This window comes from Sardina pilchardus, chromosome 8, assembly GCF_963854185.1.
Source record: "Sardina pilchardus chromosome 8, fSarPil1.1, whole genome shotgun sequence".
Taxonomy (NCBI): domain Eukaryota; kingdom Metazoa; phylum Chordata; class Actinopteri; order Clupeiformes; family Clupeidae; genus Sardina; species Sardina pilchardus.
Window position 1 is genome coordinate 2,836,917 of NC_085001.1, and position 17,500 is coordinate 2,854,416.

Genomic DNA, 17,500 nt, shown 5'->3' on the forward strand with positions numbered 1-17,500 from the left:
ATTAATATATGCACATTTGTATGCAGAACAAAACACTACATTTGTAAAAAAATAAATAAAAAGGGTTTTCCTCATGAATCCTGTGTGTTCCGTGTCCTATGTGTTCTACAGTATGTGTTCTATGTGTCCTATGTGTTCTACAGTATGTGTTCTATGTCTCCTATGTGTTCTACAGTATGTGTTCTATGTGTCCTACTGTATGTGTTCTGTGTTCTACAGTATGTGTTCTATGTGTCCTACTGTATGTGTTCTACAGTATGTGTTCTATGTGTTCTACAGTATGTGTTCTGTGTTCTACAGTATGTGTTCTATGTGTCCTATGTGTCCTACAGTATGTGTTCTCTGTGCTGTCTCCTCTGTCTTTGCTGACAGTCCAGTGCTGTGTCTGTGCAGTTCTGTGCTTATCGTGCCCTCAGAGAAGGCTGCTCACATCTTTCTCTTTATCTTTATGCTATTTGGCAGACAATTTCATCCAAATCGATTTACAGTGTATAACTGATGAACACGTTATCAGTTATCAGTATAGTTTAAAATAATAGTTTAAAACGTAGTTAAAAACCCTACATCAAGCATAACAAGCAGGTACAGTAGGTTAGATAACAATGAAATGCAATAGTGTAATAGTTTTGAAAGCACCGTGACGTGTGGAATATTGAGTCAGATGAGGTCTGATCCTCCTAGTAAGTAAGTAAGTAAGGTTTATTTATAGAGCACATTTAACCACAGCTCACACTGTCCAAAGTGCTGTACAAAGTGCATAAACTAACAAATAAAAAAATAGGATAAAATAGATAAGCAAATAAATACATATACAGAACAGTGATTTAGGCTAAGATGACATCAACAGACAACACTTAATTACAGACATAACAGGGTAGACAATTAACGCACAGGGAAGGCCAATGTAAAAAGGTGTGTTTTAAGCCTGGATTTGAAGAGGGTTATTGAGGGGGCATTTCTGATGTCAAGTGGCAGTTGGTTCCACAGCTGGGGGCCAGCAACAGAAAAGGCTCTGTCACCTTTTTGTTTTAGCCGGGACCGTGGGACGTGGAGGAGGCCTTGGCTGGAGGATCTGAGGGACCTGGGGGCTACGTGGGGATGGATGATGTCAGCTATGTAGCTGACTTAGTGTAGGATCTACTGGCATGACTTTGGGACTGAGGCATGCTCAGAGACACTTAAGTCCGTCATCAATTGTGACACCCAAGTTACGCGCTGATTTAGCTGGGGTCAGTGACCATGTGACCCAGGCCTGAAGGTCGGCATGGTGACCCCAATCAGCATTTCTGCCAACTCTGGTTACCAGCACAGATGCATTCTCAGACAGCAAGGGCTATAGGGGAAATACATTAGAGAGACTTTAGTACAGATTTGCATTGATATAAAAGCATGGGCAGCAGGGATCTTTGGTGCTTTTAAATAACAACAGTCCAGTCCTCTACAGTGTGAGAGCTGAGGAGTATTTCATTTGATCACCAACGCCTCTCACATTAGACCTGCTGTGGTGTGTTCAGAGAACCCTTTTAATGTTTTTTAGCCAGATTGGCTAGGTAGTTCTGAAAATGCAGAGAACAACAAGCAGGTGGCGCTATTTCTCCACGTTCAGCGGTTCCCATCCAGAGTTCATGATCAGAGAGAGGGTGAGGAGGGAAGCGATCTCCTGGCGACGTCAATCATGCGAGGGAGCCGTCAGAGACGGAGCTCTGCTTCTTCCCCCGAGAACACCCGACTTCAGAGCGGCGCGATGTCTTTTAACATACATTAATATTCATTAGCTGCAAATTAAAGAATTAACAAACAGAATGGGGAATGTCCACTTTCTCTGATCTGTCCGGGAGAACAAGCGGTCTTTCCTATGTGGCCAGGATTCTTTGTTCCTAAGGTCCTACGTAAGGTCCTACGTTCCCCAGACACAGAATCAGAACCAAAGGTTCTACAAACCCAACATCTTAAGTTTCAGTAACATATAATGCGAACCTGAAAAAAAATATGAATTCTCATAATTCATTCTGTTGTAGCTATATAGCTGATTTGAAGCCTTGCTCAATTAAAAATCGAAGATAATATTTATGAAATATTCAGGTCCATTATGAATCTAGAAAAATATTTATGAAATATTCATATCTGAAACAGGTCCATTATGACCCAAAAACAACAGGAGGGTTGCTGTGGACTCAGGAGAAAACAGGATGCTTAGAACACAGGACGCTTAGAACACATGATGTGCAGAACACAGGACATCATTCTGGAACATCATTGGGATCCTGGAAACACAGAACCCTGAGAACATGGATACTCTCTCAAAAGCCCTCTGGAACATGTTGCACCTGTACCAGTAAGGGAGCAGGTGAGAGGGTGATGCATATTTCAGATCCCCATGTCTCACACACACACACACACACACACATACACACACACACACACACACACACACACACACACATACACACACACACACACACACACACACACACACACACACACACACACACACACACACACACACACACACACACACATGCTGTACACACACAAACGCACACACCTGCAACAGTAAGGGAGCAGGTGAGAGGGTGCTGCATATTTCAGGCACATTTCCCGGTGAATTCTCCAACGACTTCCAAGAAAGCGAGCACATCCTGGCCAGTCCGTGATGCTGACGCTTTACGGGTCACAACCCAGCGACGGCCCTTTTGCAGAGACACACTCCCCCCACCCCCCCATTACTAGTGCAGTGTCTGACTCTGTGCAGGCCCATCCATATTCATGCACACTAACCCATGTCCTCTCTCTCTCTCACACACACACACACACACACACACACACACACACACACACACAAACACACACACACACACACACACACACACACACACACACACACACACAGACAATCAGATCACCATGTCCTCACACACACACACACACACACGCGCACACACACACACACACACACACACACACACACACACACACACACACACACACACACACACACACACACACACACACACACACACACCGTCTCCTCTCTTGGGTGACTCAGCCCAATCTGGCCTGTGTTCAACAGCCGCTGTCCCGGCCGGGCTTCTATTAAAGATGTGAAGATGTTTGCCCAACCAGCCGGAAAATTCAATAAAGTAACGAGAAGAAGAAAGTGTTGTTTTTCTCTCAGCTGCAGGTGCCAAGGCGCCAACATCACCACGGCAACTGGGTCTGAACCCGGGGTAGCACATTTGGGGAGGAAATATACACCTCTGCACCAGATGGGGACTCAATGTTCAACTCAACGTGTAAAAACCGCAGGGCCTCAAGTAAGGAACATTTATATGTCTAAAGTTCTCTAAATTTAAGTCAAAATATATGTTTATCTGTTTTCAAAATCTTATAGCTTACTACCTGGCCCATGTCTGACTTTATAGGAACAGAGTCTGAGAGCAGGAACATTGCTTGAGAACATTAAGCCCTGACTTCAGGAACAGTGTCTGAGAGCAGGAACATTGCTTGAGAACATTAAGCCCTGACTTCAGGAACAGTGTTGGAGAAAATGAAGCTGAACGCCAATTACTATGACTACTAGCTGCAGTAGAAATGATGGTAACTGTAAAATGTTGAATTACAGCAACTCATAACAACTACAGTATAACACTCAAAATCCCACAATCTACTCCAACCGGAGGGGTTCTCGGAGCACAGATCTTTTCCAAGGCTCTGTGATTTGGAAACTCCACTCCAAAACTGAACAGATTGATCCTTTGTCTCTGACACACCTCACCCCCCACGTCATGAAAAGTGGGCCAGATGTGTTTTTTTAATAATCCTGCTAAGAAAGAAACGTCTCGGAAAACATAACCTGCTTGGCTGAGGCAGTAAAAGTGTCTGTGTTTTATGGTGCTGTTGAAGTGGAACAGAGCTCATGATATAAGCGTAGCCTAAACTGCATCCATTACGTGCCCATTAAGTGCGTGTGTGTGTGTGTGTGTGTGTGTGTGTGTGTGTGTGTGTGTGTGTGTGTGTGTGTGTATGTGTGCATTAAGTGCCTAGGTTCCTTGAGTTTGGAGTGGATGTTTTGTCAGGCTGCTCTGGTGACAGCCTCATTTGCCCCTCTAGTCGCTGCTATTCCCACCTGTTTATGGCCCTCAGCAGCCATGCATAACATATCACGTCTCCCTGCAAAGTGGCTTTTGCTGCTCCTGAAAACATAACCAGGCATGATCCTTAGTCTGGACAAAATTCACCACGATGCTTTTAAACTTTTTAGCTTTAAATATTTAGCACCATGTACTGTACACTACACACAGAGACAGAATAGCAATCGCACACGGCCGCCACTTCTCCAGCCAAAGCTGAGGAAGGAGAGGAGAACTGAGGCAGGAACTGCAGCGATGCAGACCGAGTGAGTGGGCATCTGAGATTCATGATTTATGATCTAGGCTTTATTCCATTTCTTATGTAGCCATTTTGTATTCTGTATTATTGCTATTTTGATATTATTCATATTTATTCATATTTAATCATTTGTAAAGCGCTTTGGGTCAACCCTGTTGCGTAGTGTGCTATATAAATAAATTGACCTGACTTGACTATAAAGGACCATAAATTCATCTGGGTGGAAGGCCATGGGATGAGAATAAGCGTACAGTATGTCACTGTATGTCACTTTGCATTAAATTGAATTGTGTCATATTTTGTCTGTGTGCCGCTGCCTGACATGGAACACTCACCTGCACCATGGGCCGGTTGGCCTCTGCTGACAGGAGCTCAACCAGGCGGGACAATAAGGCCGTACGGTGGGCCACATTCCTGGGCCACACCCCTCCCTTCCTGGGCCACACCCCTTCCTACCTGCCCCCCAGCTGGTTCTCTTACCCCCTCCGGTCTACAGGTTCACACATCCAGCGGGTTCTGCTCTGTTCTACAGGTTCACACATTCAGATGGTTCTCCTATGTTCTACAGGTTCACACATTCAGCAGGTTCTGCTCTGTTCTACAGGTTCACACATTCAGCGGGTTCTGCTCTGTTCTACAGGTTCACACATTCAGCGGGTTCTGCTCTGTTCTACAGGTTCACACATCCAGCAGGTTCTCTTCGGATTGTGGACTGTACCAAAGAGACAGTGGACTCATCATGAACCCTCATCCTTTACCTTTGGTATTTATTATACATTTGGACTTCATGTTTTACTTTTTCAAATGTACACAGTACTGTAATATAATTGTTTTCCCCCTTGGCATACTGTAGGTTATGTATTTTTTATGTATTTCATAACCATTTTTTTTTCTGGTTATGTACAATTGTGTTTGTGTGTGTTTTTGTGTGTCTGTGTGTGTGTGTGTGTGTGCGCATGCGTGCGTGCGTGCGTGCGTGTTTAAAAATGTATGTATGCATCTATATGGAATTAAAAAGCAAAAGAAGACATGAGAGACTCCACATCAGATATCGTCACAAGTGATAATTTTATTGGCACAGTAGTATATCAGAATACATTATTTATATCAGAGATAGTGTTTAAATGATCTGACTTTAAATACAAATGTCACACTCTGAAAGGAATGGTTCGATCAAAGCACATTTGGTGGTATAAAACAAGACAGATGCTTAGCAATATTTACTCTATGCTATCTTAAATCTCTACAAATACTTAGAAACGTCCCCAAAAAAGTCTTGAAAAGTTTAAATTGGTGTCTATGCTAGCTCTTATGATTTGTTACATTATGTTCAGGTCTAGATGCTTTTAACAGCTGGTTTTCTTCCGCAGCACGTAGCCCTACTAGTCAGTAGTATCTCTGTGCTTCCTAGATGCACACCAATCCTCGATCTCTTGATGAACACTTACTGTATAGCCTACTACTGTGTTTACTTCTGCTGGGCTCCCTGTTTGGGTGCTGCTGATCTGAGAGTTTACGGTTGGATAAGGGAAACACTGCGTAATTGGCGATGACATACTCAGTCTAAGCTGTATATACGGGGAAGTGTTTAAAAGGATTGCGAATACAAAGTTCATCTTATTTCCTTATCAGGCTACAAGTTTTTAAGTCCTAAATACAACAGTGATCACAACCATAGACCTTCAGTAAACGTATTATCTTACATAGGATACAAACACACACACACACACACACACACACACACACACACACACACACACACACGCGCACACACACACACACACACACCATCAAACCCTTTGATATCCAAATTAAAATAACTTGTTCTGACATTGTGAAGAGAGCTAGTGTAACACTGGCGTAATGAATGGAGTCTTGTCTGGCTTAGTAAAATAGATTCTAATGGACATATCCGTGTCTGCCCTTCCGTCTTCCTCAGTGGCCAGTGGGGGGGAGCCTTCACACCGATTGTTTAAGACAAAAGTGCTAGACAGTGTTTCAGCAGGAGTTCTTCAACATGACGCGGCGTGACATGTGCACACGCCAGCGCAGGAGAAGCCATCACGCATCCCATAATAAGGGCCGGCTCTGTGGCGCGGTCATTATATACAGTATACTACAGAGATGAGTAATGCACGTGCTGCTCTAATGAGTATTCCACACAGGGAGGTTGGATCACAGGTCTTGGACGTCTCAGTTTGTGTGAGCTCCAGCGGGTCAGAGCGTGGCAGGGAGAGGGGGATTGCATATTGAACAATAAATTCAGAAGCGGAGATCACCACAGGGTGTTTCAAGGGACCTGGAGAATCGAGCCTCCTCAAGCACAAGGGTTGAAACATCCTGCACTAATGTCGGCGTGCTTCAGTTTAGCCTCTCTATGCTAACAGTTACCGCTGGGTATACCGGTGATATACGCTACAGTCCACTGTGCAGAATCCTGAAGGTACATTATCCTTATAACAGGCGAAACCTCAATCTGGCGTTAGATAAAACAGTGAAAAGGGCAATAATTTAAAAACATAAAACTCAAAAGAGTACAGCAGAGTGTTGGACATGAAGGCCAAGGGACACGGCACAAGACTAGATAATCATTATCATTATTCGTATTATCATCGTAATTATCATTTCTGGAAAAAGGCAGTGAGAAGAAAATCTACATGTCCTATAAAAACGCAGCTATTGTGTGCAACCGGCACAGTTTTCAGTATGTACAGTGGTGCATGCTAAGGCTAGGCTACTCCCCCGCGGCGGCGGGTGACTCTGGCTCGGATCCACGCCGGAAGTGGGCCGGACCTGAACCAGAGTCAAGCGCGCTCTGGGGCTCCTCTGTAGGAACTGTACAAAGTCCACAGAGAAAGAGGGTGATTTGCAGTAACGATATACAGCCTCACAAACGAAAACTACGTCAAGGACATTTTGGAAAAGATACTGAGTGAGCTTGGCTACATGTTCACGTCTTTAAGAGTGTGTGGAGGTAGAAACACACATCAATCACCACACGCTAATAACATGAACAATCTGGTGCACGGGATGTGATGATGACATCTACAACACGTCAAAACAAATAAATACAGTTGGTTTAGCGCATGAATAAAAAATCTTATTTTGACAACGTTGAGTGTGATCACGTGCGAGTCTCAGAGAGAGTGGTGAGATGTCTCGTCTGGTCGCAGAGAGAGTCGTGAGATGTCTTGTCGCGTCTCGTCAGTGCAGCGTCCATTAGGAGAGCGTCCAGTGGAAGATTATAAAAATAAACGTAAAGCTATCGTTGTGCAGGGTCAGCACTCTGGGTAGCAGAGATTTGTAGTAGAGAGTGTGTGTGTGTGTGTGTGTGTGTGGGCTATACATGTATGACTGTGTGTGGATGTACTGTAGGCCTATGTATATGTATGTACAGTAGGCCTATGTGTGTGGGCAAGTGAGTAATGCATGTGTGTGTGTGTGTGTGTGTGTGTGTGTGTGTGTGACTGTGTGTGTGTGTGCGTGCGTTTATGCATGTGTGTGTATAAGCACGCATGTCTATGTGTGTATGTGCATTTACTGTACGTATGTGTGTGGATGCACACATGTCTATGTGTGTGAGTGTGTTTTTTATCTATGTGTGTGTTCATGTATGCATGACTACAGTATATGTGTGTGTATATTGTGTGTATATTGTGTGTGTGTGGCTCCAGAGCAGGTTGGCACAGTGTATCAGTGGGGGGGGGGGGGGGGTTGCTGCGTGACTGGATCCACACCTGGACTCAGGTGCTCAGGTGAAGAAGCAATGCTGGCTCCATGTCTCTGGGCTGTTGAGCCCTCCTCTCCCAAAACACTCCCAGTCGCTCTCTCTCTCTTTCTCTCTCTCTCTCTCTCTCTCTCTGTGTCTGTCCATCCCTTCAGACCACGGTGCTGACGGAGGGGTCGGACAGGTTCAGCTGTCCCGTGATGTCCGTGGGGTACGGCTGCGGACGAGAGAGAGACAAGCACAAACACCAGCAATCATTTACCCACTACACTACACACACACGCACACGCACGCAAGCATGTCACGCACGCACACACACATGCACGCACACACACCCTCTCTCTCTCTCACACACACACACACGTACACACACTCTCCCTCTCTCTCACACACACGCACACACACACACGCCCACATGCTTCTGCTTACACACACTACCCCGGGGAGTAGCTGACTCTACCTCTCATCTGGGTCTGAGTCACCTACTACCAGGGCACTAGCACACACACACACACGCACACACACACACACACACACACACACACACGCCTGCTACCAGGGCGCTACGAACACACACACACACACGCACACACACACACACACACACACACACACACACACACACGCCTGCTACCAGGGCGCTACGAACACACACACACACACGCACACACACACACACACACGCACACACACACACACACACACACACACACACACACACACACCTGCTACCAGGGCGCTAGCACTTCTTTTATTATTCTTTCTTTCCAGTCAGCGCATCTCCAATTCATGAACAGAGTTCGAGTCCCTACCCCCCCTGGAGAGCTCTGTCTGCCCTTGATTTGGAATGCTTCAGTAGCCCACACCAGACCAGAGGCACACGCGTAGGCAGGTCTGAAGTCAGTGAGCTAAGCGTACTCACTGACAGATCTCTATGGAGACACAGACCCAGAGCAAAGCCAGACTCGCAGCTTCTACAGGCTCGAATGGTCCACGCAAACATACTGGGTAGTATGGACGAAAAATCTTTACCGATAAATGACTCATTTTGATTAATTTAATTATTGTCATTATAGTGGGTGGTGTAGTGTTACTAATAAGAACGGTGAACTGTAACATCATGTACATTTTGGTGTCAATGTTACAAAATGTAATATTTGGTATATCATTGAACAGGACACAAGTCATTTTAATAAGAATCCACTAAGTGCTTTTATGTTCCAGTCAATCATGTCTAATTTTCGTGGTGTAATTCCCATTCAGTTCCACTACACACCTTTTCAACCAATTACATGCAGCCGCCTCAGCTCAGTCACAAGCTATTTCCTGACCGATTCATCATTCCAAATCAAGAGCCACAGCGCCCCCTGGGTGAGAGCAGTGGAACAGCATGACATCAATCTATTCTACGACAGTTCACAGGCCATGCTGAGAGGAGAGAGGAACAGTGTGGTATGTAGTGTGGACACCGACAGTCAAAACTCCATTCAAATCCATTGATAAAGGAACACTGATATCAAATAACACGATGGGTCACGTTTGAGATGAGGACAGCAGTTTGGAGAGACGTTTCTGCGCTCGCCTGCCTAACGTAAACACTTCCTGCAGAGAGGTGCCACTCTTCCTGCAGAAAACTAATCAAATAATCCCTGAATCGGACATCCTCAACCGGATACGGACGGTCTTGGAGAGGTCACTGTCCCCTCTATGTATTGCTCTACCCTGAGAAACTTGTATTCAACTTTGGTCAGGAAAGTCAGTAAAAAGTTGTTATTCTCCCAATATGGTGCAGGATTACTCTGTGATACATTATTTACAGGGATTTGGGCTGTAGAGAAGTCTGACAGCTGGGGGGAAAAAAAGAAAACGTAGCAACTTCTTAGCTCTGTGTCTCCGAGTATTCTTTAGCACAGTGGTCATTAAAATTTAAAACAGAATTGATTTTCAGCCTCGTTCTTACAAAAACACACAGCATCGACCGTGGAACAGCCCAACAAGTAAGAGAGAGGACACGATGTTCCTATCATCTGACCCCAGACTGAGCTTGTGAGATCGTCTCTAGAACCACGGCGACCTCAGGACCTGTCACCTAGAACCAGCGTCCACATAATGAAGCGTTGGGCCGCGCAGGACTGCCCTTAGAACCGCGCAGGACTGGCCTTAGAGCCCTTAGAGACGCGCAGGACTGGCCTTAGAGCTGCACAGGACTGCCCTTAGAGCCCTTAGAGCCCTTAGAGCAGCGCAGGACTGCCCTTAGAGCCCTTAGAACCGCGCAGGACTGGCCTTAGAGACGCGCAGGACTGCCCTTAGAGCCCTTAGAGACGCACAGGACTGCCCTTAGAGACGCGCAGGACTGCCCTTAGAGACGCGCAGGACTGGCCTTAGAGACGCGCAGGACTGCCCTTAGAGCCCTTAGAGACGCACAGGACTGCCCTTAGAGACGCACAGGACTGCCCTTAGAGCCCTTAGAGACGCACAGGACTGCCCTTAGAGACGCGCAGGACTGCCCTTAGAGCCCTTAGAGACGCGCAGGACTGGCCTTAGAGACGTGCAGGACTGGCCTTAGAGCCCTTAGAGACGCGCAGGACTGGCCTTAGAACCCTTAGAGACGCGCAGGACTGGCCTTAGAGACGTGCAGGACTGGCCTTAGAGCCCTTAGAGACGCGCAGGACTGGCCTTAGAACCCTTAGAGACGCGCAGGACTGGCCTTAGAACCCTTAGAGACGCGCAGGACTGCCCTTAGAGACGCGCCCTTAGAGCCCTTAGAGACGCGCAGGACTGGCCTTAGAGCCCTTAGAGCCCTTAGAGACGCGCAGGACTGCCCTTAGAGCCCTTAGAGACGCGCAGGACTGCCCTTAGAGACGCGCAGGACTGGCCTTAGAGACGCGCAGGACTGGCCTTAGAGACGCGCAGGACTGGCCTTAGAGCCCTTAGAGCCCTTAGAGACGCGCCCTTAGAGCCGCGCAGGACTGCCCTTAGAGCCCTTAGAGACGCGCAGGACTGCCCTTAGAGACGCGCAGGACTGCCCTTAGAGACGCGCAGGACTGGCCTTAGAGACGCGCAGGACTGCCCTTAGAGACGCGCAGGACTGGCCTTAGAGACGCGCAGGACTGGCCTTAGAGACGCGCAGGACTGGCCTTAGAGCCCTTAGAGACGCGCCCTTAGAGCCGCGCAGGACTGCCCTTAGAGCCCTTAGAGACGCGCAGGACTGGCCTTAGAGACGCGCAGGACTGGCCTTAGAGACGAGCCCTTAGAGCCCTTAGAGACGCGCAGGACTGCCCTTAGAGACGCGCAGGACTGCCCTTAGAGACGCGCAGGACTGGCCTTAGAGACGCGCAGGACTGCCCTTAGAGCCCTTAGAGACGCGCAGGACTGCCCTTAGAGCCCTTAGAGACGCGCAGGACTGGCCTTAGAGACGCGCAGGACTGGCCTTAGAGACGCACAGGACTGGCCTTAGAGACGCGCAGGACTGCCCTTAGAGCCCTTAGAGACGTGCAGGACTGCCCTTAGAGCCCTTAGAGCCGCGCCCTTAGAGATGCGCAGGACTGGCCTTAGAACCTCAGCGTGTCTTATTGGATTAATCCGTAGCGAGCATCACAGAGCCTTCTCTCTCCGCTCTAATGGGCTGAGCTGATCCAGCACAAGCCCTCAGCGCTTCAGAAGTTTGCAAACGCAATTCTGAACACTCAGTATATGATAACAGACCCGTATTTGTACCAGTGAGAAGAATTAACCCATCATAATAACACAGCTGTAAACAAAAACATTTGTGTCAAAAACTGAGGACCTGAACCGTCTGTGGATGTAAAGTAAAGGGTCAGCATTATAATGTTTGTAATATTTATTTTGCACTGTTTATTTCCCAAGGCAATATGAATGTGTTAGGCCGTAATGATGGCGTGGTGCTTTGGGTGGAGATGATGGAGGAGAGGATGGAGGGAGGTCAGGTCACAGCACGGCATGAGACAGCGATAAGTGCAGGACATGGAGAGAGAGATGTGTTACGGGACAGCCGTGAGGGGCGGGTTGGGGGGGGGGCAGTGTGGCAGTGTAGGGGAGTAGGCAGGTGGGGTTAGACAGACGCACACATATATATCAAAAACAAAAACAAAAGGTGGAACACAAAGGCAAATCACATCCAGGTTAGCAGCAGGAGAAAGACCAGCATGGAGGTTTGGCTACAGTACCTGAGCTCTGTGCCCCGCAAGGAGAGATGGGACGAGGGGTGGGGTGGGGGGGGGGCATCGCCCTCGTCTACTTACCCTCCCCCTCCGCAAAAACAACAACAAAACACCCGCAACTCTACAGCAACCTCTCAGGACAATGCGCCTGCTAGCGGCTAGCTGCTCCTAGCTGCTTCTAACGCGTCGGATGGGGCTTTTCCCCCAGAGGTCTGGATGGCATACTGATGACTAACCAAACAGACACGTGGCCATGACTGAGCTCGTATGCGTGAGGTGAGCAAGAGTCTGAGATGAGATCGTTAGGAGAAAAAGATGAGAAGACAGAAGAGAGAGAGAGAGATGAAAAGGAGTGGGAGGAGGAAGAGGGGTGGGCTTTGGGGGGAGGCTGAGAGAGAGAGAAAGATAGAGGGAGGAGAGTTAGATAGAGAGAATTACAGAGAGGAGAGCTGGATAGAGAGATAGAAAGAATTACAGGGAGGGCGTCATTTCTTCGTCTCCTTACCGTGTCTTTGGAGGACCTACGTCTCTTGATGTTGGAGGCCAGGGAGGTACTGACGGACCTAAAGGAGCCTTTCATTTGGGGGTCGGGCTCTGCTCTTACACTTTTCCTATCCTAAAATAAATATATGTACAAGAATTATTTACCTGCACTGGTGCAGTGCGCTTGGCTTCACTCTCCAAGGTCTAACCACCCTCTCAGAAAGCCATTGCTCTCACTCCAGCAGTCAGAGTATCTCCCCCAACTGCTTCTCATGCTTCAGATAAGCATACTCCATAGTACTTTTCTTCAGATAAGCATATTTTACAGGCCTTTCCTTATAATAAGCATAATCCACAATACTCAATAATCAAATAAGCATAATGCTTTCTTTAAATGAGCATCCTCTACAGTGCTTTTCTTCAGGTAAGCATATCCTGAGCTATATCTCTTCAGGTAAGCATATCCTGAGTTATATCTCTTCAGGTAAGCATATCCTGAGTTATATCTCTTCAGGTGAGCATATCCTGAGTTATATCTCTTCAGGTGAGCATATCCTGAGCTATATCTCTTCAGGTGAGCATATCCTGAGTTATATCTCTTCAGGTGAGCATATCCTGAGCTATATCTCTTCAGGTGAGCATATCCTGAGCTATATCTCTTCAGGTGAGCATATCCTGAGTTATATCTCTTCAGGTGAGCATATCCTGAGTTATATCTCTTAAGTTAAGAACACTCTATTGCTCTTTTTATGCTTCTCATTCTCCAACAAAATCCCCCGGTAGCACCCACATCTGGCTCAGGTCTGGCCTAGATCCGGCCCCTGATGTGGCGCGGACCACAGCCGGATCCGCTCCAGGTCTGGGTGCTATCTGGGCAGTGCATCCTGTCCGCTATTCCGTCTACGAGCTCGTCTTTTACAGAGGAGGCATCAGAGAGGCTCCTGAGGGTCCTCGGTGCCGGACGGCTGTGAGTGTGTGACGAGGAGACGCCGCTGCGTTTAGCCTAGCGCTCGCTTACAGCCGCCACCTTAGGGAGAAAGAGGACTGTTGGGATGGCATGAGAGAAAGTATACTGGATATACACCATCCACAACTCTCCTCGGGAATGAAAACCAAAAGCACTCGTACATAAAAAAATAAGCAAGAATTTTGAAAAAATAAATTAAAAAATATTTTAAAAAACAAAAAAACAAGGCAGTCAAAGACAAAAAAAAGCGATCACTTTGGAGAAGGGATGAAAAAAAACATGGCTGACCAGTCAGTAAATAGATCAACTCAAGACCACCGCTATGCATTATACCTGTGGCGTGGTATAATGTCCTCATAGCACAGCCCAGGGCAGGAGCGAGGCGCTGGGGGGGCAGGACTTAAGGGGGGGGGGGGGGGGGGCAGTGGGCGGGGGGGGTATGGGCAGGGGGTAGTGAGTGCAGCCATTGGACATGCAGTATATGAAACTCAAAAGGAAATGCAGAATGAGTATGATATGATATTTTAACCAAGCCCAAGAACACTCAATCTGAGTCAAACGTGGGCTTCATGTTGCACTTGACGAGCCCAAGAAATGTAACAGCGTCAGCTTCATTGTCTCAACATCACAAGTAGCGCACCCATAACCCCGTAACTGGTGCACAATCAGATCTCTACACTGAGTGGACTGGTCTGATTTTGAAGGCTACATCTATAAATGACCCCTTTTTTCAGTGAGAGAAAACCACCTTGGCATCTTCAGTGGACAGTGCAGAGGAGAGGAGAGGAGGGTCATGAGCTCGTAGTTTGGGAGCAGACTCAGACCCAGCGAGATGGAAAGACGAGAGCTCCAGATCTCTTTGAACTCCCGCAGCTTTCATCTCCATCACCATCATCAGGGGCCTGCCAGGCGGGCGGGGGGGCAGCTGGGGGGCCTTTGAGCCACGGCCGCCAACTCTCGACAGCAACGGGCCGCACCTGCACCCGCCTCTACTGGGGTTTGATGTGCAAATGTTGCCATGGCAAATCAAATCCAGCCAATCAGAATCAGGGTGAGAATGATGATAGGCTGAGAATCACATCACCATGGTGATATCACTGATTCTCGAATTCTGGAGAGCTAAACAATTACTGCCCTGAAGAACAGTAGAGTGTAACTGCAAATACTGTGTGTGTGTGTGTGTGTGTGTGTGTGTGTGTGTGTGTGTGTGTGTGTGTGTGTGTGTGTGTGTGTGTGGAGGGTGCTTATTGATTTGTGTGTAACCCACTGGCTCTGGTCTGGCATATGAACCCTATAAGCATATTCTGGCGTGTGTGTGGGTTTGTCTGAAACATCCACATGAGCCTTGACCTGAGACAGAATGTTGGAGAACCTTCAGAAAATAAAGAATTAAAAGTCAGTTTCCCATTCTCAGTGGAGCTCTAGAGGTGTTTGTTCTCGCCGCGCGCTTGCTTTTAGACTAATTATGAGTCTCCTCCCGGAGCTCCTGGTGCGCTGTGTGTGGGAGGATTTGGCAAACATGGGCGCGGAGCCTCTAACACAAGCGCTGTTTATGCAGAAGGCATGGCAGCGAAACGGCATCTTTCCCTCTCTGCCATATGTTTTAAAGATGCTTCTCATACGCTCTGTTCTCGGTGAAGTGCAGGTTTAGGTCTATACATAGCATGGCTAAGGTTTCACAATGTTCTTAACACACACAAGTGTTAGGGAACATTTCCTTTGTGTACCATATGTTTGGTACCATGCGTTTTAGTGGTGCGGTGTATGTCCGTTCACAGAGGGAAAGGAAATTAAATAAAGCAAACCTCAGACAAAGGGCATCTCTGGCAAAGGTCTCTGAAATTGTATCATGCTGTGGTTGCTTTGGACTGGTTAGTTACTTTGACCGTATAATGTCAAAAGTGTTGTATAACTGGCAAGTCTCAAACGCATCCACATGCAGGTAAAAAGCATGCACAGACAGAATCTTCCAGAACTCAATAGACCAGAATACAGCAGAATGTATGCACAGAAGGCTATACGTCTCAAATCTACAAGCCATTCAGAACATAATTACCATACATTACCATCATACACAAAGTATGGCTTAGGAACTCCTCTCATTTATCATTTGTCCCGGGAACCTTAAAGAGCTTTGAAAGTGCTGAACTATGTGTTCAACTGACTGACTGAGACTAGGAGACTACAGTCAAACCAGGAGACTACAGTCAAACGTCTGGACACACCTAGGCCATAAACGATTTGTCTTTCTTTCTTTGTACAACTAAAATATAAATTATAGAAAAGAAAAGCACATGGATAAACAGCAGGTAACTTTGTGCATTCAAACATGGCTATACATTAACACGTCATCAACATACTGAATACACAAACGTCATCAACATATAGAACACAGATATGATATCAAGCATGTCCAGATTTCTGACCAACGCTGACCACAATGCAAAGTGTAAAGGGCCGTTCACACCAAGAAAGATAACGATAACGATAACTATAACCATAACGATAAAAGCATCCACACTGGCCAACGATAAGAAAAGCCTCTCCTCATGTTAATGAATGTGATGGCTAGAATATTATGGATTCTGATTGGCTGTTAGCTTTTTATCGTTCTCAAAATCGCTCTGAAAGTGATCAACAACGATATCGTTCTTCATGTCGTAATCGTTATAGTTTTTGTGTGAACGTTGTCATTCATATTAACGAGAGCGATATTTGTTTATAGTTATCGTTATCGTTATTGTTCTTGGTTTGAACGGGCCTTAAGGCCTTGCTTTGTAAATATCATCAAACCCACCCCCTAGGCCCATACCCACCCCCTGCCCCCCCTGCCCCCCCTACCCACCCCCATACCTCGGGATTTTTTAAACCTGGGTTATCAATGGGGCATCACAAGTGGTAGATCAGTGCAGGCAAGTCCGGCTTAAGAAAGTAAAAATACCATGTAATGGTTATTAAAACAGGCGAGTTCACTACTTCGCTGACGCACCTTGTTGCGGTGTTGTGCTGATTAGAATCAGCTGATTTAGTGAATGATTGGAACAAATACGTGGTAGGACTTTAACTTTCTGGAGCTGGACTTTTTACACTTTCTCCGAGTTTCTAAAACCTGATATGTCTCTGCAGCACTCAGCGATAGCACTCAGCGATAGCGGCGTGAGAATTGGATCAGGCAGCGATCCATCTCCGGAGACTCTAGCATCAGGGGTAGCGCTCCTGGATAGCAGCGTTAGCATCAGGGACAGCACTCTAGAGAGCAGCGTGAAGAGGACTGGATCATGGAGCAGCACGCCCAGATGATCCATTTCCACGCTCGGCAGGACCTGACGATGCTATCTGGGTTAGCACTTTGAGATAGCATCGTGAGGAGGGGAGGGGTCGGGAGCGGGTGTGGGCGAGATGTGTGTGGGATCCGTCTCTGATCCCAGCTCTGCTAGATGTGTGTGTGTGTGTGTGTGTGTGTGTATGTATGCATGATCCCGGCTCTGCTAGATGTGTGTGTGTGTGTGTGTGTGTGTATGCATGATCCCGGCTCTGCTAGATGTGTGTGTGTGTGTGTGTCTGATCCCAGCTCTGCTACATGTTTGTGTAGGATGTGTGTGTGTGTGTGTGTGTGTGTGTGTGTGTGTGTGTATGTGCTCTGCGGGAGCCTCTGGCCTCTGTTACCTGCTGCCACAACTGCTGTGGGGTTAAGACCCACTTTTCATTTCAAGACCACCAGCCGCGTCTGTGTGTGTGTGTGTGTGTGTGTGT

The 17,500-nt window shown here is 47.1% G+C and overlaps 1 protein-coding gene across 4 annotated transcripts in view; it reads right to left on the reverse strand.

Annotated features, from left to right (window-relative positions):
- Window positions 1–7,863: 7,863 nt before the first annotated feature.
- Window positions 7,864–17,500, reverse strand: part of grin1b (glutamate receptor, ionotropic, N-methyl D-aspartate 1b) — a 46,017-nt gene continuing 36,380 nt past the window's right edge. For 2 of the 4 annotated variants that reach the window (XM_062542345.1, XM_062542344.1), the window contains 2 exons: window positions 12,803–12,913; window positions 7,864–8,333 (listed from right to left, as the gene is read on the reverse strand). In XM_062542345.1, the coding sequence (XP_062398329.1) occupies window positions 8,268–8,333; window positions 12,803–12,913 (177 nt within the window). In that variant the 3' untranslated portion in view covers window positions 7,864–8,267. The remainder of the gene's footprint in view (window positions 8,334–12,802; window positions 12,914–17,500) is intronic. The other 2 variants (XM_062542347.1, XM_062542346.1) reach the window with 1 other exon arrangement.